General features: G+C 43.7%; 1 protein-coding gene across 5 annotated transcripts in view; it reads left to right on the forward strand.

The window, feature by feature from the left end:
* The window catches only part of ARID1A (AT-rich interaction domain 1A), an 84,087-nt gene that overhangs the window by 31,574 nt on the left and 24,710 nt on the right, over positions 1-27,803 (forward strand). For all 5 annotated transcript variants that reach the window (XM_012439920.3, XM_012439924.2, XM_012439921.2 and 2 more), the window contains exons 2-4: positions 2,590-2,802; positions 4,090-4,542; positions 5,580-5,696. In XM_012439920.3, the coding sequence (XP_012295343.3) occupies positions 2,590-2,802; positions 4,090-4,542; positions 5,580-5,696 (783 nt within the window). The remainder of the gene's footprint in view (positions 1-2,589; positions 2,803-4,089; positions 4,543-5,579; positions 5,697-27,803) is intronic.

Below are 27,803 nucleotides of genomic sequence, written 5' to 3' on the forward strand. Positions count from 1 at the left end.
CAGAAAATTCTAATCTGCAGCCCTAGTTAATAGCTGCTGCTCTAAAAGCTCTATAGTAACCATGGTAATGACTGCCCCTCATGTGGGGAGATCTAGACTGACAGAGATACCCAGAGCAGGCTGGTCTCTTTGTTCAACAAACATAGTCTCTCCAGTTGGAGGCCACATGGACAGCAGCTGCAGTCTGGGATGAGATGAGGACCTCGGTGTGATACATGGCATAATATGGCCATGTAAGCCCCCAGGCTCTTTACAGGAGAGAATGGTGATGTTTTGGCTCCATTGCCAGGTGTACTAGGGAGGACCATATGCTATTAATTGTTGTTAAATTCAAACTTCTAAGTAATCTTAAAATCTATGTAGCTCTAAAATTATGATTGGGAACTTACTGGAGCTTCTGATATAGATGTAAGACTTGGGCAAAAATTGTTGAGTTAGGATTGTTGGAAACAGTGATAATATTGACATGTAGTAGTGATTTGGGACAGTTTCACTATGATTTTGTACAGTTTAGAAACATGGGGCAGAAGTATTCCCATCATTGCTTACCAGTTTAGCTGAGATTTCAGCTATAGTCTAAGAGATAACTCTGCTTCTCTTTTTTCCTTTTGATATTCAGAACAGCCCCTGTGGTTTATTGTCTTATTCATTTACCTTCATGAAAGCTCTACTGCTACTATAAAACACTTAATAGCATTTTAAAAAATAAAAAAAACCCATACAGAGAACCAGTTGTTTAGCTTCCCCTTCCTTTATTTTGGAGGTTTTGTTGTTGTCTTAAGGTCTTACACATCTTAAATTATAGAATAGCTTATCATTGAATAATAGAACTGGGAGGAACCCTAAGGATAACCTAGACCAGTCCTGGGAGGTGGGTTCCAGCAGTCTGTTTTAACAAGCCTTTCAGGTGATTTTGATGCATGCTGAAATCAATGAACCACTAAACTTCATTTGACAGTTATTGATAGGCCTAGAGTATCAGTATCTACTTTACCCCCAATGTAAGATCCAGTTTTTGTTTTTTTTTCTGAGATGGCGTTTTGCACTTGTTGCCCAGGCTGGAGTGCAATGGTGTGATCTCGGCTCACTGCAAACTCTGCCTACCAAGTTCAAGCGATTCTCCTGCCTCAGCTTTCCCAGTAGCTGGGATTACAGGCACATGCCACCATGCCTGGCTAATTTTTGCATTTTTAATTTTTTAATTTTTTTAAATTTTAGATGGAGTCTCACTCTGTCACCCAAGCTGTAATGCAGTGGCATGATCTCGGCTCACTGCAACCTCTGCCTCCTGGGTTCAAGCAATTCTGCTTCAGCCTGCCAAGTAGCTGGGACTACAGGCATGCCTCACCATGCTCGGCTAGTTTTGTATTTTTATTAGAGACAGGGTTTCACTGTGTTAGCCAGGACGGTCTCGATCTCCAGACCTCGTGATATGCCCGCCTCAGCCTCCCAAAGTGCTGGGATTACAGGCATGAGCCACCACGCCGGGCAAATTTTTGCATTTTTAGTAGAGATGGAGTTTCTCCATGTTGGTCAGGCTGGTCTTGAACTCCCAACCTCAAGTGATCCAGCCGCCTCGGCCTCTGAAAGAGCTGGGATTACAGGAAGATCCTGTTTTAAAGTTTTATGTCAGACCCATGCTACGGTTCATCTTGTGTGTATGTAAAAGGTGCTTAGAGAAACTCTCCCCCCACCACTACCACCAGTAGATATAGGTAGATATTTCTGGCAGGGGAAAGTGTGCTCTGGAGTGCCAGTAGGATAAAGGCATATCAAAAAGTGAATGAGCTGTTTGAACCTGTTGCTCCACAAAGATCTGGAAAGAAAGCTGTTTGTATCAAATACCTGTGAATTGAACTTTAAGCTTTCATTATTGGTGTTAGCTATACCTCTCTTCTTGTTTTTTTTAACTTCCATGACAGCCTACCATTGAATCTTCTTGTCTCTCAAAGAGACAAAAGTTCTGTCCTCCTCATATGTTTAAACTCTTCAATATTAAAGGAAATGAGCTTTTCAGTTGATACTCACAAGGCTCTTAATTCAGAGTTACCGTTCTCTCAACTACTGTCACTTAGCTTCTTTGCTTATTTGGAAGAATGCATAAATTTAACTGTGCCATAGTGCAAACAAGCTATAGATGTGTAAGGAAAGTTTCCATTATTGGAAGAATAGAAACATCTAGATGTTTGTGTATTTATTTGAATTCCCAGTCATAATATTGAAACATCAGTTTTGGTGTTTAACAAGGTGATGGCAGTGCATAGCATCACCGTTTTCTACCAACTGAAAGGCCTTTGTTTGCACCTGGCCTGTCCCTTGGATCTCAAGCGGTAACCACAGTTACAAAGTAGTTTTTAGCTTGCAAGGTGTTTTCACAAATAGGTGATATTTTCATTTTTCAAATGACAAAATCAGGGTTCTGAGGCAGGTCAGTTGACTTAAAGGTTACTAGGTCGGTCTCATTGCTCTTTCAAAGTAACTGGATTTCTTTGTAGCATACAGACTCAAAAAACCTGCATACTTGGATTGTATATTCAGTGGCCAGAGGCTGTCAAAGCTCAGGTTAATGAAATGCTCTTTATTTTGTAGCCATCCAGTCCAATGGATCAGATGGGCAAGATGAGACCTCAGCCATATGGCGGGACTAACCCATACTCGCAGCAACAGGGACCTCCGTCAGGACCGCAGCAAGGACATGGGTACCCAGGGCAGCCATATGGGTCCCAGACCCCGCAGCGGTACCCGATGACCATGCAGGGCCGGGCGCAGAGTGCCATGGGCGGCCTCTCTTATACACAGCAGGTAGATGGTGATTTTGATTACCTTGACCCTTGTTGCTGTCCAAAATCTAGTCTATGAGCTATAGAATCAAGAGTATATCCTTGGCTTCCAAGCCTCTTGATAGGAACGTAGTCCATTTGGCTCAGTTAATTACAGTGTGCTACTAACAAAGCCAAAGCTGTGGGTACCATCCCATGTGTGCTCCAAGGAAAACTACCCCCTGGTCACAGGTACATACCTCTTTTTCTCTTGACCTGACTGGCCAGCTTATACCTAGTGAGTGGTGATCTCTGAATGAGGTGGTATGAAAGGCAGTGGCTGAACACCTAGGCACTTCTACTACTAAGAAAACCATTCATACCATGTGCCCTGTGGATGGAAGAGGCCCTTTATGTTTCTGAAGGCCTTCAGCATATCTGCCATCTGGTTCAAAATGAATGTTACTGGGAGTAGAAGAAAAGGGGAAGATTGAACAGAAAAGATGTTAACTTCGTTGTTACAAATGTTAAGATTTCCCCTTATCCATCTCCTTTTGTCGGGCCATTCACATCATTATCTCTTTATTGTCATTCTTTGTGTTGACAAAGTTTTCTGCCATGTATATTTGAATGTTACTCATACTGAAAATAGTGAGGGAGAGAATATAAAATCAAATTTTACTTCTAAGACTTTATGCCCTTTAATATAGAAAATTGTCTCTTCTTTTAATAGAGGAGAGATGAGGTAATATTTTGTTTGTTTGTTTGTTTTTTTGCCTGCTTACTAAATATATCCCCAGTGCCTAAAATAGTGCCTGGTACAAGTAATTGAGTAGGCTCTCAAATATTTTTTTGAATGAAGACTAAATGAAAGAGAGAACCAAAGTAGCTTAGTGATTTATACAGTCTGAATTACTAAACCTTAGGTTTTCAGCTGGCTGAACCAGGCTGCTATTGACTATTCATTGTGGTTAGGTTACAGATTCCTAACACTTATAAAAACAGTCTAGGCTGTGATAAAAAGAGTAGGCTCATTTGTAGAAACAGCTGCTCTTAAACTCATGTTAGTTGCCCAGATGGTAAATAGTGTAAATTTTCAGTGGATGAATGTGTAGTCCACTTGTAAACAAACCACCTAAAAACCAAGCTTGGCCATCTTCCTTGGCTCAGTTTAGGCAGGGACGAGAGAAAAACCCTGGGCCTCCTCTAAGTATGGGGCCTGGCATGCTTACTTTCTATACTCATCCTCAGCGTGTAGTTTCTGACAAAACACTTCATATTTCCTCATTCAGGAGAGTCAGTACTAAAAGTATTTTTTCCTTTCCTGCAGATTCCTCCTTATGGACAACAAGGCCCCAGTGGGTATGGTCAACAGGGCCAGACTCCATATTACAACCAGCAAAGTCCTCACCCTCAGCAGCAGCAGCCACCCTACTCCCAGCAACCACCATCCCAGACCCCTCATGGCCAACCTTCATATCAGCAGCAGCCGCAGTCTCAGCCACCGCAGCTCCAGCCCTCTCAACCTCCATACTCCCAGCAGCCATCCCAGCCTCCACATCAGCAGTCCCCGACTCCATACCCCTCCCAGCAGTCCACAACACAGCAGCACCCCCAGAGCCAGCCCCCCTACTCACAGCCACAGGCTCAGTCTCCCTACCAGCAGCAGCAACCTCAGCAGCCAGCACCCTCGTCGCTCTCCCAGCAGGCTGCATATCCTCAGCCCCAGTCTCAGCAGTCCCAGCAAACTGCCTATTCCCAGCAGCGCTTCCCTCCACCACAGGTAAGATATCCCTGCCTCCTGCCCTTCCCCGTGTGTGACCATGAGAACTTTGCCATACAAAATGGTTCTCTAACTTGCACTTAAAGATCAATTAAACTCTGAGTAAACATGCTAACTGGATTGATTGAATTAATAAAGGCATAACCTCCTTAACTACATAAGACCTATAGCTCTTCTTAATGATGAAGAAATAGGGCAGTGGAAAGTTTCATAGATGGATAAGAAATTAAAGATAATGAGACTGGTTTTTTTGTTGTTTTTTTGTTCTTTTTTGATAAATCAGTATCAGAACTTGAGCATCCAAGTGAGTTGTCTTTTTTCAAAACAGTCACTTTGAGAGACAGTATTGTGCATTCACTCCAGTTGCCATTCCATTCTGCTATCACTCAAAATACTTGGATCCCTTCATTTGCAGTTGCCACCAGAACTGGTATCACATTCTTTTTAGCATATTCTCAGTGGTGGCAAATCTTATTTTTTGAGGGTGGATTTGATTTGGGGAAATAGCAAAAATTCATTTGGAGTTATGTCTGGTGAACAAGACATAAGTAATAGAGCCTAAAATAGCATTCAGGGCTTTATTCTTTATAGAACCCAAAGAAGAAAAATTACTGAGTGATGACAGATCCACTAAAAAGTTTATGTATTGGTGGCATTGTTGGAATAAATATCTCAAGGTGATGTCTTTGAAGGAAGGAGTACTCATTTTAATGCAGAGGTTCTAGCATGATTTTTGTGGTTTCATTGGTCTCATTCCTTGATAGATTTAACTTGAAGTTGGCCAGACATTAGCATTTAACCCCGAGAAACAGCCCTCTGTAGGTAACAATAAATAGGTGACAGTTCTGTCAGAAAGAGTCCACTATTGATAATCTTTAGAGCCATGGCTTGGATTTTTCTGGCCTTCAGATACTATTGCTTGCAGTTGGGCTTTCTCTCACACTCATGAGAAATAGTCCAATAACCCTTTCACAATGAAGAAGTTTGCCTGGTTTATCAATACCAGGCCATCACAGCTTTTGTTTTTCTTGTTGTAGGAGCTATCTCAAGATTCATTTGGGTCTCAGGCATCCTCAGCCCCCTCAATGACCTCCAGTAAGGGAGGGCAAGAAGATATGAACCTGAGCCTTCAGTCAAGACCCTCCAGCTTGCCTGTGAGTATTTCTGCACCTTCTGAAAGGTGATGGGGCAGAGAGGAAACCAAAACAAACTAGTTTCTGGTTGGAAGTTTTGGTAATTTTGGTCTAAATGAATAAGTTGTTTCTTGAATTCAGGAAACTTAAAGGTTGACTTGTAGATGTCTAGTCTGTCTACCTGCCCAGGGAATAGGCTTGTGTTCTGTTTAGTTTGTTTTTTTAAATCTTGGGCTTTTATACATGGACCCACATGAGGGGCAGAGAAGATGGAGATATTAGAAGCACTGTCTGCTCTCTATCAAAGTTGAGAAAAGTATCAGTTTCTTGACTTTACTCTTAAGACCTTAATTTTTAGGTTTTTGGCTTAATGTTTTAGCCACGAGGTAGGATCCTGGGGCAATTCAGCATGCATTGTCACATTGAGCATGGCTGGAGTAAAAGCAGTTTTTCTGATGGTGGTTTTTGTGTGAATAGGTGTTTTTTGTTTTCTAAGTATAGTACTTGGTGCCCAGGTGCTTAATTATGGAATTAGGTACTTATTTATGGAGTGGACTGACCATATCCTGAGAAAGGCAGTATAGTCTAGTGATTAAGAGCTCCTGGCTCTAGATGCTGCCACTAACTGTTTCATGGGGATGGGGGTGAACATTAAATAGGTTAATAGAGAGCACACACGAGTACTGGCACATTGTAGGCACTCTATAAATGTCAGTCTTTGTATTCATCGCCACAGAGGGCATTGGGACTGCGCTTCACATGTGAAAGGCAGTTAACACCGACTAGGTGGTTCTAGGAACCTTTACTGTTAGTCTTAGCTCTGTGGGCAAGTTACTCAGCCTCTGAAAGTTAATTTGCTGGGCACAGAAATAAAATAGGATACTCTGAAATCTAGTCATCTAGTAAGATGGTGGATAGCAAACTCACCATGACAAATCCTGCTTCAGTTAGGAAATGGAAATTCAGCCACATACCCAGATAAGAATCTTTTACAATTTCGACTCTACCTGGATTTAAAGCCTGTGTCTTCATTTATTCTGACCTGGGAGAAATGGTTTCAGGATCTCTTAAGAAGTAGGCAGAAGGCAGGAACTCTTTCATCATGAAGCCTCCCAATGGATTCCCCTGAATGTCTCTGAGACACCTCAGTAGGGCAAGGTCTGCAGAGTCCGTTAGTATCTGTTTAGGCTTCTGAGGCCAAAATGAAGAGCCACTTTCAGATAGGACGTCTGAGACTGTTGACTTTCTCAACTGAGGAATTGCGGGGAAGGAAGTGCCTTAATAAAGTGATCACTCTTTGTTCCCTTCTCATTAGTGTCTGTTGCAATCCTTTTCTGCATCCTGAACTTCATTGGAATGTGCTTTTTAACCTGATTCAGTCAGAATGTGTAACCACTCCCTCATCATCTGTGGTCTGTGGCTAAATCTGGGTGAGGTGCTATTGTGTCAAGAACCCAAATCGGTGGATTTCTGTCAGTGCTGTAAGTTGCTTCGTTCCAAAAAGTTATTGCTTGCTTCTGGTGACCTTTTGATAGATCTGTATTTGGTTTTTTTTTTTTTGTTTTTTTTTTTGGTCCCAAGAAGGCTTGTATCCAGAGATGCTGCATGTTTTATAAGGGTTGGGAATCTTAAGAACTTCTGATCTGACCCACTGAAGTGAAGGTGAAGGTGTTGGCAGCCTTTTAGGCCCAGAGGAGGGTTGTTCCTGGGAAGCCTATTGCAAGGAACATTCCCAGGTTCGGGCTTCTTCTAAAGATTCATCCAAATGGGTCATTTGCTCAGTGGTAGAAGCTCCATGTGGGAGGTAAGCTGGCTGGGTTATTGGCGTCTTGTTTTTTGAATTGGTTTTTATCCCTCTCCTACTTGGACAGGAATCAAAAAGTGGTTATTCTTTGAAATTTTGGTTTGATGCCAGATTTCCCTACCCAGGCTAGGAAACAGCTTTATCTAAAGAAATCAGAAGTTGGATTCCCTACTAGAGCCCTCTCCTTTCTTAACCAGTTGCGTTAAAGGATCCCTAGGTTTGCCAGTGCATCCCTTCACTAAAAAAAATGTTTATGAGTTACCTGTTGGCACCAGAGCAGATTCCAGGCTGGCTGGAGAGCAGCCCCTCATATTTCACATTGTCCTCCTTATTCACGTTACCTCCCTGGCCCTAAAGGCATTATGATTGTGACCCTTGAATATTACAAAAATTAAATTTTGAGGAGTCTGTGCTCAGCTATTGATGCCAAGCCATTTAGTTGCTGTTATCCTGATCATGTTATCCCTATATTTAAACCTCTCTATTATTTTTTATTAATCTTAGAATAAAATCCAGAATCTCTTCACTCTTGTCACCCAGACTGGAGTGCAGTGGCACAGTCTCGGCTCATTGCAACCTCCGCCTCCTGGGTTCAAGTGATTCTCCTGCCTCAGCCTCCTGAGTAACTGGGATTACAGATGCCTGCCACCACACCAAGTTAATTTTTGTATTTTTAGTAGAGATGGTGTTTTACCATGTTGGCCAGGTTGGTCTTGAACTCATGACCTCAGGTGATATACCTGCCTTGGCCTCCCAAAGTGCTAGAATTATAGGCGTGAGTCACTGCACGTGGCCTAAAGTCCAGAATCTCTAATGTTAGGCACCAGAAACACAGATTGCTATTCCCTCCCAGCTCCCATCCCTTGTGTTTTTCTCATTCAGTAAGTCTGGAGTAGGGCCCTAGAATGTGCATTTCTAACAAGTTCCTCTGTGTTTCTGTTGATGCTAGACCAGGGATGGCACTTTGAAAACCTCTACTTTGTCCTTTTTCTTTGCCTTGCTCTTGGCTTTCTTTCATTTTCATTTTCTCTAAGGCACACCATATGCTTTTTTTTTTTTTTTTTGCTTTCACATCTTTGCATACACCCTTCCCTTTACCTCATACTTTTCCCCTTAACTCCTCCTATTCATCTTTCAGACTATATCTTAAAGATTATTTCTTCAGAAAACTGCCTAATCAAGCTTCAAGATGAAGCTTAAGGACTTCTATTATGACTTCATTGACTAAAGGCAGTTTTTATCTTAACCTTAAAAAAAAGACCAGGTGCAGTGACTCACGCCTGTAATCCCAGCACTTTGGAAGGCCGAGGCAGGCAGATCACCTGAGGTTGGGAGTTTGAGACTAGCCTCACCAATGTGGAGAAACCCCCGTCTCTACTAAAAATATAAAATTAGGGCTGGGCACAGTGGCTCACATCTGTAATCCCAGCACTTTGGGAGGCTGAGGCGGGTGGATTGCCTGAGGTCAGGAGTTCAAGACCATCCTGACCAACATGGAGAAACCCCTTCTCTACTAAAAATACAAAATGAGCCAGGCATGGTGGCACATGCCTGTAATCCCAGCTACTTGAGAGGCTGAGGCAGGAGAATTGCCTTGAACCCAGAAGGTGGAGGTTGCAGTGAGCTGAGATCGCGCCATTGCACTCCAGCCTGGTGACAGAGTGAGACTCCAGTCTCAAAAAAAAAAAAAAAATTAGCGGGGCCTTGTGGCACATGCTGGTAATCCCAGCTGTTCAGGAGGCTGGGGCAGGAGAATCACTTGAACCTGTGAGGTGGAGGCTGCAGTGAGCCAAGATCACACCATTGCACTCCAGCCTGGGCAACAAGAGTGAAATTCCATCTCAAAAAAACAAACAAACCCTGCAAAATACATAAAGATTACAAAAAGTATAAAGAACAATTAAGTACCTGAGTACCCATCTGTAGAAGTCAGGCTTTGCTAACACAGGCAAAACTTTATATAGCCTTCTTGGATCCCTTATCCCTCTTGTTACCCAGAGAAGCACTATCCTGTATTTGACAGAGCAGTTTGCTGATCTCCTCAACCTTTGCTTACTTTTTTGAGACAGGATCTCTGTGAACCAGGCTGGAGTATGGTGATTCAGTCTTGGCTCACTGCAGCCTCCATCTTCCCAGGTTCAAGTGATCCTCCCACCTCAGCCTCCCGAGTATCTGAGACAACAGGCATGAGCCACCATGCCCAGCTAATTTTGAGATTTTTAGTAGAGATAGGGTTTCACCATGTTGCCCAGGCTGGTCTTGAACTCCTGAGCTCAAACAATTTGCCCACCTTGGCCTCCCAAAATGGTGGGATTACAGTGTGCACCACCTCACCTGGACTGACTTTACTTACTTAAATGGCAAGCTCCTGGAAGGCAGGCACTGTATTACTGACCTCTGTGCCCCTAGTACCTATCATGTGATATCCAAGACCAGTGGTTCTCTCCTGTGGCTGCATGTTAGAATTACCTGGGGGAGTATATTATCTTTAAAAATTAATGCTCAGGGCTAGGTGTGGTGGTTCATGCCTGTAATCCCACCACTTTGGGAGGCCAAGGCGGGCAGATAATCTGAGGTTGGGAGTTTGAGACCAGCCTGACCAACATGGAGAAACCCCATCTCTACTAAAAATACAAAAAAATTAGCCAAGAGTAGTAGCGCGTACCTGTAATCAAAGCTACTCAGGAAGCTGAGGCAAGAGAATTGCTTGAACCCAGGAGGCGGAGGTTGCAGTGAGCTGAGATCCCACCTTGCACTCCAGCCTGGGCAACAAGAGCAAAACTCTATCTCAAAAAAAAAAAAAAAATTAATGCCCAGGGTTCACAGATTTCTGATTTGTTTGATGTGGGGTTGGGCACTGGTATGCTTAGCAGCTGTCCCAGGTGAATCCTGATTTGCAAGTAGAGATCTACTATTCCAGACTGTGTCAGATTCCTTTGCTATAGTAAACTCTTTTTTTTTTTTTTGAGACGGAGTCTCGCTGTGTTGCTCAGGATGGAGTGCAGTGGTATGATCTTGGCTCACTGCAACCTCCGCCTCCTGGGTTCAAGTGATTCTTCTGCCTCAGCCTCTTGATTAGCTGGGATTATAGGTGCCCGCCACCACGCCTGGCTAATTTTTGTATTTTTAGCAGAGACGAGGTTTCACCGTGTTGGTTAGGCTGGTCTCAAACTCCTGACCTCAGGTGATTCACCCACCTTGGCCTCCCAAAGTGCTGGGACTACAGGCATGAGCCACTGCACTAAGAGCCTATAGTAAACTCTTAGCACCCATACTCCTTGTCAGCCTTTATCTCAAAGTATAACTTAAAATACGTATTTAATGCAAGCTCAGTGAGATCTGACTTGCTGTCTTGTTGCCATAGCACCTGGCATCTAGTTGCTTATTGCCATAGTGCCTGGCATATAGTGGGCTCCAGCTCATTGAACAGATGAACCTGAGCAGCGTTTGTTACAGTGCGCAATCAGGAAGTATGCATCTGACAAGAACAGCTTGACTATATTACCAGATTGTTGTTTCCACTGCTAGGGCAAAGCAGGTATCCCAGACTGTCATAGGGAGACCCAAACTCCATTTTAGAGGCTAAGTTAATTTATTTGTGCCTACTGACAATGGCCTTAAGAAGAAGTGAGGTTAGGGTTTGTCATCTATCTTGTAAATTGTCTACCACTTCACCTTATATTAAGAAGGTTGACAGATGTGGTGACTCATGCCTGTAATCCCAACACTTTGGTAGACCAAGGCGGGAGGATCTCTTGAGCCTAGGAGTTTGTGACCAGCCTGGGCAACATAGTGAAACCTTGTCTTTACAAAAACAAAAAAACTGCCAGTTGTGGTGGAGCATGCCTGTAGTCACAGCTACTTGGGAGGCTGAGGTGGGAGAATCACCTGAGCCCGGAAATTTGAGGCTACAGTGAACTGTGGTTGCCACTGCACCACAGCTCCTGGCTTCCGCCACCACTCCTGGCTAAGTTTTGTATTTTTAGTAGAGATGGGGTTTCACCATGCTGGCCAGGCTGGTTTCAAACTCCTGACCTCAAGTGATCCACTCACTTCAGCCTCCCAAAGTGCTGGGATACAGACATGAGCCACCGTGCCCGGCTTGTCTAGCTTTTCTTACTGAGACACATTTATAAATTTACATTTTGGTCTTGAAAGTATACCTAGGATGGAGTAATGGAAAATGGATACAGGATTGAAAGTCATGATGTGAAAAGGTTTTGGCTAGTGCTTCACAAACTTTAGCATGTGTTAAGAATCACCTGAATTACTGCCTCTACCTCAGAAATTCTGATTGAATCAAGTCGGTGTGGGCTGGGACCTAAGAATTTACATTTGTAATAAACTCTCAAGTGGTACAGTTCCGAAGACCACAATTGGAATGACACTGAGGTAGGTAGTAGCCTTTTGAAAAGGGAAGGAAAAAAATTACTAGACTAGGGAGCCATAGTGGTAACTAGAATAATAGTGGTGATTTACACTATAGTTTGACTCTTGATGACTTGGAAGGCATACTGTGGGTTGAGAATGGTAGAAAGAAAAGAGACTTGAAAGAAACTAGACTCCTGTAGCTGTGGCCTCAGTGCAGTTTATTCCTGGGTAGGGGAGCCCTTGCTCTGCCAATACCACCCTGGGAGCTATTCTGCTCTGTGGTGCTCATCACTGGATCTCTTCCTTTAGTGGTGGGGCCGCACTTAGTTGGTCACTAAATCTTAGTCTACCACAGAAATGGCTTTTGCTTTTGAATCTGGTTTCCCTCTCTTTTTCCACAGCCATTTGTGTTTTCAGATCCTTGTTATCTCTCACCTTGTGTCTTGCCACAAACTTCTGACTGTTCTGTTTCTTTTGTTCCCCTTTTCCTTCCAAGTCTGTCTTCAACATAATCACCAGAGTGATTATCTGTAAAAAAAAAAAAAAAAAAACCTGGCCAAGTTACATTAATGCTTTAAAACCTGGCTACCTGTTGTCTTTAGATTTAAGTCCAAGTGTGACATATAAGTAAGTTCCTTTGGGATCTGGAGGATGAGGAGAGATGTAGGTAAGTTTCCTGTCCCTGGAGTAAAACCTGGCATACTTTTTGCTATGGGTGTTACGTAGAAGACAAATAGACATTTGACAAGGTTTGAACTTGTGTGACTCCTGAGGTCATTTGAACTGAATGATGCTGAATATGATACAGTTGCTATCCTGAAGGCTTCTCCGTTTCATTAGTAAAACAGATATAAAACAGAAGACCGCGTGCCTGTATGTTATAATGAGTGCTGTCAGAGTTTGATGAAGTCACTGATCATTTATGTCTGAATAGTTGAAGGAAGAAGTCATGTTAGAAGTTCATTCAGTATGAGGTAGATGCGGATGTATTTAAGTGGTTACAAAGGGAAAGTCCAGCTTGAGCAGAGGCCATGCAGGGGTGGGGATGAGGTGCAGTATAGATATACTTGGGGACTGGTCTGCTTCCTGGGGTGGGAAGTAACAGGAAGGAAAGCTAGATCACAGGGACCCTGCTGAGCTTAAGCCATTTAGATCTGATCTTACGGGCTGGCAGATAGGTAACTGGGGCAATAATGTGATAAAATTAATGTTTTATAAAAATGAGCCATTATTGTATAGTATGCTTTGTAAAGGGGAGCGTCTTAAAGCAATGGAATAAGTTAAACTGTAGACTAATTCTGGCAACAGGTATGGAGTTCTGCTCCTTCTGTCTTATTTGCATTGCCACCTAGTCTCACATGTGAAACATGGAGGAAAGAATATAGGACTGAGAATATAAGTGGGTTCTATTGGGTGGAATATTTAAAGGTTTTGATTGACTACTGGGCAGCGGTAATCTCATTTTTGAGGAGAAGCTAAACTCCGTGTTTATTTTGTGGGATATTATATAGAAAGATGTCTGAAAACAAACGTCCAGTTTCTAGTTGGAGATAGGAGACTGAAACTTGGGTAAGAGCTGAGTCTGGATAGGAGTTTGAAAGATGTCTGTGTGGTAGTTAATAGTTAAACCATGGAATGAAGCAGGCCTCCTGAACTGTGGAGTTCAGAGATAAAAAGCCAGATGGAGCTCTGGACGATGCCAGAGGCCATCAGGTAGAAGCAACCAACAGAGAGTTGGAGAGATCAGAGAAGGACCAGGATTGTGTAATATTTCTGGAAGCCAAAGGAGGAGAGAAGATGTCAAATTTATATTTCAAGGAAAATAGGCAGTTGGATTTGTCATAAAGAATTTTATTGGGATCTTTTTTAGATAAGGAAAAGGCCTGGTTTCTGAGGGCTTGAGAAAAGGAAATGAACAATGGAAAGGGAAAGAGCACTCTTGAAAGGCACTAAGAAAAAGGAGAGTCTGGCTGAATCAGCCCAATTCCTCCGCTTCATCTCAAAGACCCGCATGTGTGTAAGGCAGATAGAAGAGGGAAAGGTGAAGATGCTGGCAGAATATTAGGAGGGAATAAACAGACACATCTTTCTGGAGTTGTGAGAAAAAGGAATCAAAGGCGTCCACTGGATTAATTTCTAAGGGACACTATACCCTTGGCTGAAAAAAAGGTAATCTTAAAGGCTGTTGTTGAAGATCTGGATAATACTCATTTCCTCTGGTTAGGTAGGAGTGGATGTTATTGATACTCAGAGGGAGGTGGAGAACAGAATTAGGATTTATAATGTCTATCAAATTATCTCTTGAGTTTCTGAGCCGTTCTTCAGATTTCATTTAAAATCTTTTTTTTTTTTTTTTTTTTTTTTGAGACGGAGTCTCGCTCTTGTTACCCAGGCTGGAGTGCAATGGCGCGATCTCGGCTCACCGCAACCTCCGCCTCCTGGGTTCAGGCAATTCTCCTGCCTCAGCCTCCTGAGTAGCTGGGATTACAGGCACGCGCCACCGTGCCCAGCTAATTTTTTTTTGTATTAGTAGAGACGGGGTTTCACAATGTTGACCAGGATGGTCTCGATCTCTCGACCTCGTGATCCACCCGCCTCGGCCTCCCAAAGTGCTGGGATTACAGTCATTTAAAATCTTAGTAGCTATTACCATTCATATCTTTACTTCTGTAATGCTCTCAGACTCAGATCTTGAATTACATTGGTCTAGAAAGAGGAAATGGGAGGGAGCTGTGCTGTCCCTGTAGAATCCAAATTTTAGAGGGCAGGATTAAGGGTAGGCAAGGAGCTACAGTCAACATCAGTTCTGAAAAGATAGGACTTGAAATGTACAGAACACCCAACTCCTGCTTTACATATGAAAAACCAAGGGTCAGAATCAAGATTTGAATCTAGCTCTGATATTTCAAGTGAAATATTTCTTCCAGCATCCCACCCAATAGTGCGAAGACATGGGCAGTCTGATCCTCTCTTCATTTTTAGGCAAAAGACTAAACTCTTTGCCATTTAACATTTACTAAACTTGTCCTAAAAGAAGGAATGTCAGTGGATTTCCATTTTACTTCTATTTTCCCAGACATCCCTGTGATGGAGGCACAGATGAGTTGTGTGGAAAGGGCTAGCGGTAGGAGAGATTGCCAAACCTATAGGACCTGCTTGGAGGAACTGGCCAACTAGGGAATCACCTCAAACAGTGAACTGTTGACTAGAGTTTGGTTATTTGGTTCCTGTGTTGGATGAGAGCAGGCCCTGTTCTGTGTCTTTTTCTTAGAATATACTGTCCTGGTCAGTGCTAACTTTTATCAGTTAGATCTTTGCAACTCTGTGTGGTCCATTGTCTAGCAGCACCAACATCACCTGGGAGCTTGCTAGAAATGTTGATTTTCAGGCCTCATCCCAGATCTATTGGATCTAACTCTGTTAACAAGATCTCTGAGTGATTTGTATGTCTAATGGTTTAGAAGCACAGAAATCCTGAGAGCTGAGAGTAAAATTCTCAAATGAAGTATCAAGCTGGGGACTTGGGAACATCATAAATTTTATTGACTGTATCCAGTAAGATTTAAGTAATCTCTGAGTATGGGACACCACCACCAGTTTCGAGCATGTTTTGGGGATCCTGGCTCCCTATGCCTTACTCAGTTCAGAACCTGTAGTAGAGCCATCCACAGTTCCCAGCATACCTCTGCAACCTCATCTCTAGCCACTCATTTGTACCTTCAGCTCCTCACAATTCCTGGTCCTCTTAAGATGTACATCTGTTTCTCTTTCTGTCATGCCCAGCAAACTTCCACTTTGGCTTCAAAACCTAGCTGAAATACCTTCTCTGGGACTTCTTCCCATTTTCATATTGGCATAGCGTTATGCTGGTACCTCTGCTTGAACCTTATCTGACATCTGTCATGTGCCCAGCACAGGCAGATATTCATAAACCTTTGTGGAATACCCCCTAGATTCTCACTACCTAGCTGAGCTTCGGGAGCTAATGTTTTGTTGTTTAGGTTTATTGAGAGGAGTGACGAATCCTCTCAATAAATGCTTTAAAAATTAGAACGTTTGGCTGGGCACAGTGGCTCACACCTGTAATCCCAGCACTTTGGGAGGCCAAGGCAGGTGGATCACCCGAGGTCAGGAGTTTGAGACCAGCCTGGCCAACATGGTGAAACCTGTTTCTACTGAAAATACAAAAATTAGCGTGGCATGGTGGTGGGCGCCTGTAGTCCCAGCTACTGGGGAGGCTGAGGCAAGAGAATAGCTTGAACCCGGGAGGCAGAGGTTGCAGTGAGCCAAGATTGTGCCACTGCACTATAGCCTGGGCGACGAGAGTGAGGCTCCGTCTTGAAAAAAAAAAAATTAGAATGTTTGAAGGATTTTAATCTCACACAGTTTCTGTTCCCTTTGTTCATTTCATGATAGAAGGAGACAGGGCCCATAGTCCTTACTTAAGTTTTTGATGGTTTATTTTCAAAGGTATAACAGAAATGTCACTGGCAATTTTGGTAACCAGGGAATCAGGGTCTTTCTGAGGTTGGTGACCTGTTTTCTTTATAGCTGACCATGTATCTGTGCCTGCTCCCCTTGAATTATAGCCCAGGTGCTCTCTCAAAGTCTCGAAAAGGAAATCCCCACCCGCTTTGTCATATCTGCCCAGACTGCTAAGAGCAGTGTGTACCCTGTGCATGTAGCCATCCCTTCTCTAGAACGCTGGTTCTCTGGCTGGACTGGCCAATCCACTTCATCTTAGTCACACTGCTTCAGCCCTGATACTGCCTGGTGCCTGCTTGAGCCTGTGCTGCTTGCAGCAGATTACTGCATGCTTGTTCCTGGGCCCATTTCCTGTTTCTATTCTAGTCGCTGGAGGTTCAGCTCTGCTTCCTGCCTGTGTGTCTCACACAGATTCCTCTTGCTGGAACCTTTTGTTTCTTTGGAACAGCCTCAGTCTTTGAAAACCAACTGAGCCTTACCTCTAGTATGATAGCCCCGGAGTCAGTCAGTCCTACAGAGGACTGGCCGGAAGTACCTTCTCCCCATTAAGCACACCATTTGAATTTTACATTGTTTTTCAGTTTGTCCTCAGCCCTGCTGTAGGAAGCTAAGTTGGGCCAAACTTGTCCTCACTCATTAGTACACAGGGGCATCAGGACTGGTATGTCCTGATTCTTTTATACCTGGAACTTATAAACGTATTTCCTACTACTGAGGAAAACTCTTAGTATCCCACTTAGTAACCTCTCTGGCCCAAACTTCCCTGAAGCCCAGATGATACTTATTTTGAGTTGGGCAGGTAATGCCATCCTCAGCAGAATAACAGGCTGCAGAGAACATAGGGATGGAAAAGAAAGCATGTGCTGACTCAACCCTCCATCCTGTATGAGCAATTCAAACCTTCCTCCCACCTGCTCAGAGCTTAGGGTGAGAGAGAAACAGTGAGGTTGTAAAAAGGGAAGAAGTGAAGGAAGTTGTCCTGGACAAATGTATTTAAAGGCCTAAGGCTCCCCCACCTTGCCCATTTCCTTCAAAAAATATTCTTTGTGAATAAATATTTGTTCTCTTTTCCTTTACACTACTCTTTTGGGATCATTTGATAGTACTGAGTCAGAGGACGTCTGTACTGAACCCTAGGGCTAGCTATATTTAATAGAGAGATAGGTTTAATACAGGGAATTTGGGCTTACAGAATCACTAGAAGGAGTGAGGGAGCTTGCTCTAGGCTTGGCCTCGAGAACCTAGACCCAGATTTTACCTAGATCTGACCTACTAGGGGAACTTCTGCCTCAGAGCTACTATTGGATTGATTGTTCTTAAATCATACCCCTGAAGCTGTGATCCAGGATCAGTAAGCTGGTATCAAGAAGCAGTAGCTGCTGCTGCTGCCAGAACCAGCAACCAGTTAAGTGGCCGATGGAACCAAAATGCTCCTGCAGAAACAAGTAAAGGAGATGAAATATGGTCTCTGCTTACTTCGATCTAATCTCATGAGTCAGCTTCTCATTAGCAGAAGCTGAAATGTATCCAAAACCAAGGGATTCTTGGAAATTTCATTTTTAAGCTCTTTAACCTCTACAGTTAGAGAAAGAGTAGAATGGAGGCAGCATGAACCAGCCCAACAGAATATTTACAGTACTGACACCCCCATTCCCATCTCCCTTCACACCCTCCCCAACTTTACATATGAGGAACCTAAGGCCCAGAAAGGGCAAGGGGCTTGTCCAAGGTCATTCAGTAAATGAGAACATTGGATTCTCTGACTTCTAGTCCAGTGCTTCTACTGTTGCTTTTACTGTTACTAAAACTTTTCTTGCACAAGACCAGCAAAAAGATCCTGTAAGAAAAGGAAAAGGCTGGGCATGGCAGCTCATGCCTGTAATCTCAACACTTTAGGAGGCCGAGGCTGGTCGATCACGAAGTCAGGAGATCCAGACCATCTTGGCCAATATGGTGAAACCCCGTCTCTACCAAAAATACAAAAATTAGCCGGGCGTGATGGTGCATGCCTGTAAATCCCAGCTACTCGGAAGGCTGAGGCAGGAGAATCGTTTGAACCAGGGAGTTAGAGGTTGCAGTGAGCCAAGATCGCTCCACTGCACTCCAGCCTGGAGACAGAGAGAGACTCTGTGTCAAAAAAAAAAAAAAAAAAGAAAGAAAAAGAAAAGGAAAAATGCCATATTCAGAAGATGGACTTTGCTTTCCGTATTCTCTTTGGAGAAAGAGTAGGAGGTATGAACAGATATTGAGATTTCAAGGCAAACCTAATGATACTACAGCTTCTGTATTTAGTTCTGTTCTCCAGAAGGATATAAGAAGCACTTACTCGGCCAAGTGGGTAGATCACAAGGTCAGGAGTTTGAGACCATCCTGGCCAACATTGTGAAACCCCATCTCTACTAAAAAAAAAAAAAAAAAAAAAAATACAAAAAAATAGCTGGGCGTGGTGGCAGGCGCCTTTAATCCCAGCTACTTGGGAGGCTAAGCCAGGAGAATCGTTTGAACCTGGGAGGCTGAGGTTGCAGTGAGCCGAGATCACGCCATTGCACTCCAGCCTGTGCAACCTGGCAAGACTCTCAAAACAAACAAACAAACAAAAAAACAACAAAGAAGTATTTACTCTGAAAGGAAGAATTCTCAAAAACTAGAATGTCCTGATATTCCTTAGTCAGCATGGATGAACTCAGTTGCCATAATGACAGTGGCTCACCTTTACCCATTCCCCACTTGCCTTTTCTTTTCCTCTTGGTGTTTTTCTGTCTAAAAAAAGATCAATAAAAGTCAGCACACCAGCCCCTAGATGTTTGGTTTCATGTCTGTCCTTAGGGGGACTTGGGCCTTTCAATCAAGAAGTAAGCCAAGTCCACCTGGAAATATTATCATTGTAGAAATCACTAGGGTCCTTTAAGCCAGCGGTGAGAATCTGTTTCTTCAAACTTGTCCCAGAGGGGAAGACCTGTAGGTGTGGAGCTTTGTTAACATACCTGATAAATCAAGTATAGAATTAGCTCTGTTTTTTTTTTTGCTCGTGTTTCTAAGACATTTGGTGTTCTACTAGAAAGCTGTAGTGAGCCGGGCACGGTGGCTCATGCCTGTAATCCCAGCACTTTGGGAGGCCAAGGCCGGTGGATCACGAGGTCAAGAGATTGAGACCATCCTGGTCAACATGGTGAAACCCCGTCTCTACTAAAAATACAAAAAAAATTAGCTAGGCATGGTGGCGCATAATCCCAGCTACTCAGGAGGCTGAGGCAGGAGATTTGCCTGAACCCAGGAGGTGGAGGTTGCGGTGAGCCGAGATCGCGCCATTGCACTCCAGCCTGGGTAACAAGAGTGAAACTCCGTCTCAAAAAAAAAAAAAAAAAAAAAAAAGAGCTGCGGTGAAATTGAAGCAGAGTTTACCTCCAAGCTGCTAGCTTCCTTCCCGTTTGACCTTTCCCAAAGAAGCTAAGAAGCAATGCCTTGTTGAAGGTGGTAACAAGAGGTTGAAGGCTCAATCCTGAGAGTCAGTGAACTTGTCCCTTAAGGCCGGCTTTGATGTGGGAAGAATATTGAATATTGCTTACTGAGATGGGGTTGGGTAAAAGTAATTTTTCCTGACATTTTGGGGAAGGTAAGAGAGAAACCAAGTTTAGATTAAAAGGGATCAGTGGCCAGGTATGGTGGCTTACACCTGTAATCCCAGCAGTGTGGGAGGCTGAGGCAAGAGTTGGAGACCAGCCTGGGCAGCATAGCAAGATTCCCATCTCTACAAAAAAAAAAAAAAAAAAAAAAAGTTGGCCATGCCTGTAGTCCTAGCTACCTGAGAAGCTGAGGCAGGAGGATCACTTGAGCCCAGGAGTTTGAGACTGCAGTGAGGTATGGTTGCACCACTGCACTCTATATAGCCTGGGTGACAGAGCAAGACCCTCTCTCAAACAAACAAATAAAATAGGTAAATATTCAGCAGAACCATTATCAAGAATATTTGGGTTTTTATCCCCTCTTCTAGAACTTGACTATAGCTCCCCTGTATTCAGAGTTGTTCTTTTTGGGGTTGTATTCTGGTTTAAGATTCTATCCATTTCTCACACTCAGATCTGTTTGTTCCACCCTCCCCCTAAATATTTGGATTTTATGTAGACCAATAGGCTAAGGTAGGGAAGACCACTGACAGGTATAAATTTAGGAGTTTACAAAACCAAGGAGGCCATCCAGCCCCCTAGTTCTGAGCAATGTTCAGCGCAGTGCCAACTTTGCCTTCTCCAGTTGTCCTTGCTTGCTTTCTGGTTGCTATAATTCTGAGGGGCAGCCAGGCTTGCTGTAGAGAGGAAAGCCAGATGATGTGGAAGCCTAAGGTAACCCCCGCTCCTTGTTACACTTCTCATACCCAGAACTATGCTTGCTTTCTGTGTTCCTTTCCTCTTACTCCCCTTTCCTGCCCTCTTTACTCAAGTTCTAAGATTATAGCTGATGATCTTCATAATAGAACAGACTTTGTTTGGTTGACCTTCCTAACAGGGAATGCTTGGCTTTGAGAAAGTAGGGGGTTCCTAAATTCTTTGCCTTCTCTAGCTTTACAATGCTCTTATTTCCTGCTGGGATTAGAACAGCCCTATTCCATAAATATGCACTGCTCTTGGCTGCTGTAACTCTGGCCCAGCTCTGACCCAGATTCATTTTTTTTTCCCAGATATGAGTCTATTAACTAGTGACCCTCAAAACACTTCATACATTTTTGGCCAAAAAGTGGTTATTGACTGGGTAAGACAGTGAGAAGCCTTTGGGGGGCAGGGTGACCAGTCAGGCAGGTAACATGGTATTATACAGGCCTGATGGGGACTGTGACAAACCGAAAAGCAGGGTTTCAAACAGTTAGTAGCCTATGGGAGTTCCAGAATCATCATCATTATCTTCTTTTTATTTATTTATTTTTTGAAGACGTTAGATGCCTGGATTTTTATGTAAAATCTCCCTGTTTTTAGATGTGTCTATATGAGGGTGTTAGAATTGAAAAATTCTCTGGGGGCCTGTGGACTGTCCCATGTAGCTTTGGCTCTCTCTTGCATTTCCCTTTGAGCTGCTGCCTAGAGTTTCTCTGGGGGTGGGGAGACAGCTATGAGGAGCACCTTCTCATCTATCCTTTGCCAATTCTCATTGTGTTTGGTGTTTGTTTTATTGGTTTGTAGGGGGGAGCAACAGGGGAAATGTTGAGCAGAAGCACTCCATGTGATTAAACCTCTGGCTGAGCAGATCTGTGGGAGTAGAATATCGACCCCTGGAAAATCAATGGCTGCTGCAGTGACCCAGCTGCTGTTTGCAGGGGCTCCCACCACAGGAATGCAAGCAGCCCAGCAGTCTTACTTCTCCCCTACTTTATACCTCAGCCATGCCCTCAGCCTCCACCCAAAGGGTCAGGCCTGCCTCAAGAGATTTTGCAGAGGTGGGTTAGAACAGCACGTTCTTGTATTTTCACAGTTAGATTGAAATTTCTCCAGTGACAGAGCCTTCAACAGCCTTCTTTCCAGACATTCCTTTCCTGCACTGCTGCAGTTCTAGCAACAGCTCTTACCAAGATGCCAAACCCCATTGGGGTTGTACTTCTGAGTTTTTTGAGACAGTTTCACTCTTGTTGCCCAGACTGGAGTGCAATGGCGTGATCTTGGCTCACTGCAACCTCCGACTCCTGGGTTCAAGCAATTCTCCTGCCTCAGCCTCCCAAGTAGCTGGGATTACAGGCATGCCCCACCACACCCCACTAATTTTTTGTATCTTTAGTAGAGATGGAGTTTCTCCATGTTGGTTAGGCTGGTCTGGAACTCCCAGCCTCAGGTGATCTGCCCACTTCAGCCTCCCAAAGTGCTGGGATTACAGGCATGAGCCACTGTGCCCGGCGTACTTCTGAGTTTAAAACAGGAGAATCGGCTCTCTTGATACCAGCACCCAAGAGCCCCTCCCTTATTGTGAAGGTCTAGAATTCAGGTACTGGGGTATAGCATGGGGGAATGGAGATTAAAGGAAAAAAAGAGGACTGATAGAGATTGGGTCTAAAGAGGATGCTTTTGAGTAGATAATTCATTGAGCAACGTTATCAAGCATCTTGTCTTTTGTGTGTCTGGCATCTTTCTGGTCACTAATAGCCTGATCCTGCTCTGGTCCCGCAGGCTAGTGGAGAAAAAGGGCAGATAGAGCACAATGCCATCAGTCCTGTAACACTGCATCTAGAGGAGCCTCAAAGGAACTCTGGGCCCTGCCTATATGATGAGAGTAGGGAACTAGCACTGTGACTTGGTTTAAAGTAGATGGTTTAAAAGAGTGGCTAGCAGATCTCTGCTTGGAGCCTGGAGGCTTCTTGAATCCTCACTGTCTCCACAAAGCTATTTTCATCTTGGAATTTCCCAAGACTAAAAAATTTTAGCCTGTAGTTACTGTACCTATAATGCATCTGCAGGCATTTATTCTCCTACCCAATTCTACTCTGATGGCTGGGAAATCAGCCAGCCTGATGCGTGTTAAAGGAGAGCTCAGTTGCCGTATTGTCGGAGCCCTTCTATGGCCAGAGGATTGAAGCTTGCTTGGCTTTTAAAGCCTCTAGAAAGGAGTCTTCCCATCTTGTAGCTTGGGTAGTGGGGCCCCTAAACAAAACCCAAATGTACTGCAGTTTGGAAGGGTAGTTCCAGTGCTGGGTGAGGAGGAAAGTGTGAGGATTTGAAATGGCCTAAGAGGTGGCCATCTAGAGGCCAGGAATATCTTGATTTTTTTTTTTTCTCTCTCTCTGAGCCATGCCCTTGTGATTGATAAAAGGATTAGAACACATTCAGTTTGAAAACTCAGCAGAGACCAGGCTCCTACCTTCATGGGACTTAACTTGTGCTTGTTTTTCCCTACATTCAAAGCTACCCTCCACATAGCCCTCTGTCCACTTAAACATTAAGTACCCTACAGAAAACCCAGGGGTGAGAAGAAGTACTGTACCCTTTAATTTAGCATAGAAAAAGTAGGTTTAACTTGAAGATTTATTAGTGAAAGGGCTGATTTGAAATAAATGCTGAAAGTTATAGCAAGAGTGATTAGGAAAGGGAAACGCAGCATAGATTTGTAGAGTTTGGTCTACGGCCATATCACCCTGAATGCGCCCGATCTTGTCTGATCTCGGAAGCTAAGCAGGGTCGGGTCCAAGGCCTTAGTACTTGGATGGGAGATTTGTAGAGTTTGATTATCTAGTATCAGTCTTTCCTTCTATAAAGGAGTTAAGTGAAGCCTCATGAGGTTAGCCAGTTGAGTCAAGTAGCTAATCACTCAGCATGTCTGGTGATACAGGTTGTTGCCTTACGTCTGTTGGAGCATGGAGCCCAGCCTTTGATAGTGTCAAGCTTCTATTAATACCTTATGGAAAGAGTGCAAAGTAATAATGGATTTGAACCTCAGTTCTGTTTAATAGCTGTCTGTCCTTGGACAAGTCACTTCTGAACCTGCTGCTGCTTTGTCAAAATGGGGGTAATAACTGTATCAGAAGATTGTGAAAATTAAATGTGAGACAACCACTCACCTTATGATTGAATATGTGATAGTCACATATTCATGTAAATTCTGCTCCCTTTCAAAAGGAAGATATAAAGGAACTTTATTAACTTTTTCCAGCATCCTTTGGATTTGAAGATTTGGTCTCCATATCAATCTTTATGAATCCTGATGCATGTATAGAGGGTTTCCTCTTGGAGGTGGGCCCCTGAAAAGCATTCTGGAGATAAGAACAGTCTAACCCTTCTCTGCTGTGCCTTCCCCATCAGGTGGCCAAAAGGTACCAGGAAGAATGAATTATTATCTTCAGAACAATAGCCTATTGTAGAAAAGGAGAAGAGGGAGTTTGGTGGAGGATTTTGTCCTTTGTGCTGGTTTCTAGGATACAAACCAAGTTTTTGGAAACTTGATGGGGGCAAGTAGGAAACTGATTTTTCTGAGCCTTTCCTGGAGTAGCTTCTGCTGTTCCAAACCATGGGTGTTGTCCATGTAGGTGATAGTGCTTGGTCCTACACTAAAAGGATAGTGTCAACCTCTGCATCTTTTGTTCTCCTTCCTTACTACCTGCTTAATTAACTCCTGACTTGAAAGTACCACCAGGAGTGAAAGGCAGCTTATTTTGTGTGTTGATTCATTCTTGGCATTTCAGCTAGTACCAGCAAGCCTGCTTTCTAGGCATAGATGGCAGTTAATCTGTTGGACTGAGACCACTCCAAGGAATAACAGCACAGCAGTTCTGTAACTCTTAGAGTCTCTTCTGGTCTGGTGTGGGTCAGATTTCTCTTTCTTACATTTATAGCAAAGACTAAGAAGAAAAAAAGAAGAGGTAGCCTCTTCTCCCCTGCTCCCTCAACAAATTGTTGCTTAAGGAAGATTTTATGAAAAGCCAGGTCTCCCAAAAACCTCTTTGCCTTAAGTAATTAATTTTGTCTCAGTTTTTCTTCCTTAGTGTTTAAGGCTGTTGCCTCCTTTCCTACCTTTTCCTTTTCTTCATGGGTTATGTTTCCCGGTCTCTTCTGTGTTCTTCAGGATTTCCTCCCATTCTTCAGCATGAGAGCAGCCTAGGGGAGAGGATAGGGAACTGGCAAATTACTAGTGTAGATTTGGTCATTATGGAATTTTTTCATTCACATATTGTCATTCAAATGGGGACAGCTGAGCTGCAAGGTTCCCAGTGTACACATTTATTACAAGCATGTGTAGGATTTACCTGGTTCTCATGATGGGTGGTTTACCTACCAGTATCAGCACAATTCAGCAAAAGCTTTTCCTGACTAAATGCATACAAGAACTCCACCTGGGGTTCCTCAAGGATTTAGCCAGATTTTTGGGAAAACCCTAAATCTGAGCATTGCCATGAGCCTATTCTTTATACTTACCTGTTGCCATTTAACCTGCTTGGCAAAATGGACTGATGTCATCCTTATGTGGCTCTATTGGGAGATAATTAAACCTCCCTCCTCTAACCCTGATCTGGTATCTTCCTGCTTGAAAATATTCTTCATTAGGCAGTCAGTTCATGTTAGAACTTGCAGTTCTTCCTGTGAAAGTACAAGCACCCCTACCGCCCCTACCCACAAAATGAGGTATGGACTGTGTGATTTCAGGCATGGTTTTGTTGTGGTGTGAAGAGAAGGTGTTAGCTGCTGAGTTCTGTTTGTCAGCAGAGCCTGACAAACTCATGCTGGCACTCACTAGGGCTGGGCAACCAATCACAGCTGGAACAGTTACCGTCATGGAGTCCCTATGGGCTTCCTCTATCAGGTCACATCCCAAAATAACATTGGGCAGTATTTCAAGTGAAGAAATGAAGGCTTTCAGGGCTGTAGCCAGCCTGGAGTGTGAGATTCTGTGTGAAATAGTTGGATCTGCTCCAGCGCTTTTGATCTGCATGGTAGATGAGCAATAAAATGCACAAAACACGTTGGAAACACGTGAGGAAATTCTCCTGGCCCTGCTGCTTCCTTGGAACTGGCAGGGCACTGAGTGGGCTGATCCTCACCTCCCATCTCTCAGCAGGATTATACTTGGAGGAGAACAAATCCAGGAAAAGAAATCTTCCCATTAAAGGGGCATTGCTGCAGTTCTTTTAGCAGTCCTTCCAGAAGATGCTTGTTAGGTGAGCTCTTCTGGGAGAATTGAGAACCTGAGATGCCAAGGGCAGCCCCCACCAGCAAGAATAGGGCTTGGATTGATTGAATTTTTATTAATGATAATTAATTTTTATTAATAATTAGTGTTGTTGAAAACAACTGTTAGAAACATTGAGGTCTGACTCAATAATCAGACGTCTAGTTTTTTGTGGAATAAAAGACCTGAAAAACTGGCTTTTTTTGTAGAGTAGAAAGCAGAGGTGTGTCCTGTGTAATAAAAGGACGGGGAGTTCAGAGCAATATTTGTTCATGTAGATAGAGGGGCGGGACATCTTTTGGAGACTTCTGCCCTTACCACTCCCTCCTATTTCCCAATAAAAATATTTACTATGACTAGCCACTGGGACTGGTGGGCATGTCTTAAAACCTATAATGCTGGTATGTTGTTATATCTCTCATATGGTTTGACCCTGACCATATGGTGCTGGGGGGTTTCATGCATATGCCCCAGGGATGTCACAAACTTAGATTTGTCCAGCCCTCCCTGATTCTGTATGTGAGAAAACTGAAGCCTGGCTTGTTGCCAGTTTGCCCAAGGTCACAACTGATAAGTACCAAAAGCTGGGCCTTGGTCTCCTAACTTGGAGGTGTATCCTTTCTCCTTAGTTCATATAATGTCAGAACATAATGGAGAGAGAGAGCCAGCGTGGCCTATGGGGTTCAGCAGGCTGGGATTTAAAATCTGGCTTCCACCACTTGCCAGATGACGTAAGCATGTAACCCAATCTCTTTAGGCATCAGCTTCCTTATCTTCAAATTGGTAATGTGGCCAGGTACAGTGGCTCACGCCTGTGATCCCAGCACTTTGGGAGGCCAAAGTGTGGGAGGATTACCTGAGCTCAGGAGTTTGAGACCAGCCTGGGCAACATGGTGAAAACCTTTTCACACCACTACAAAAATACAAAAAATTACCCAAGTGTCTGTAGTTGCAGCTACTCAGGAGACTGAGGTGGGATGATGGCTTGAACCTAGGAGGCAGAGGTTGCAGTAAGCCAGGATCATGCCACTGTACTCCAGCCTGGGTAACAGCCAGACACTGTCTCAAAAAAACCCAAACCAAAAATAAAATGGTAATGATAGTAGTTTCTATAACCAAGAATTGTAGAAAATTGGGTAACTTTGCAAAGTGCCTGGCATATAGTAGATGCTCAAATGGTAGCTATTGTTAATCGTAAATGATTTGCCCCTTTCTATGCTAACATTTTGGCTCTTAAAATTATTTGAAACCAGCTATCCCATGCTGACCAGTTGCCGTCTAATGAAAATGACAGTTTGGGAGATTGGCCTCAAGCCAACCAAATCAGAGAGATAAGAAGATTAATGCTCTTCCTTCCCCAGTATTTTTCTGTGCCCAGGAATCCCAGCCAGGTGGGGCTACTGTTGACAGTGGTTTATTTAGCACTTTTTCTCCGAGAAGCTTAGGGCATTTTACCAAAAGTGACAGCTCTCCTGAGGAACGGGAATCCACCTCTTTGCCAGCCACAGATGCCTTTAGAGTTCTGAGATCCCAGCCCCAAGAGCTGCAAAGGTTTTCTTTAGGCTTCTGGGATCCCTCAGGTGGACCAGGGGCATTCTCCTTGTGGATCTGTGGTGAGCCTGGTTTAACTGAAGTATGGCTGAAGGGACCTCCTCAGTTCTTGCCCTGAACTGATAGCAGTGGCTGGTGGGTTTTGGTTTTTTGTTGTTTGTTTTTTGTTTTTTTCCTTAGCTCTTCAGTACCTGTCTAAAGCTACACACGATGGCCAGGGTGGTGGCTCATGCCTGTAATCCCAGAACATTGGGAGGCTGAGAAGAGCAGATTGCTTGAGCCCAGGA

This window comes from Aotus nancymaae, unplaced genomic scaffold (assembly GCF_030222135.1).
Source record: "Aotus nancymaae isolate 86718 unplaced genomic scaffold, 86718_ANA_hifiasm-v0.15.2.pri h1tg000053l, whole genome shotgun sequence".
Taxonomy (NCBI): Eukaryota; Metazoa; Chordata; class Mammalia; order Primates; family Aotidae; genus Aotus; species Aotus nancymaae.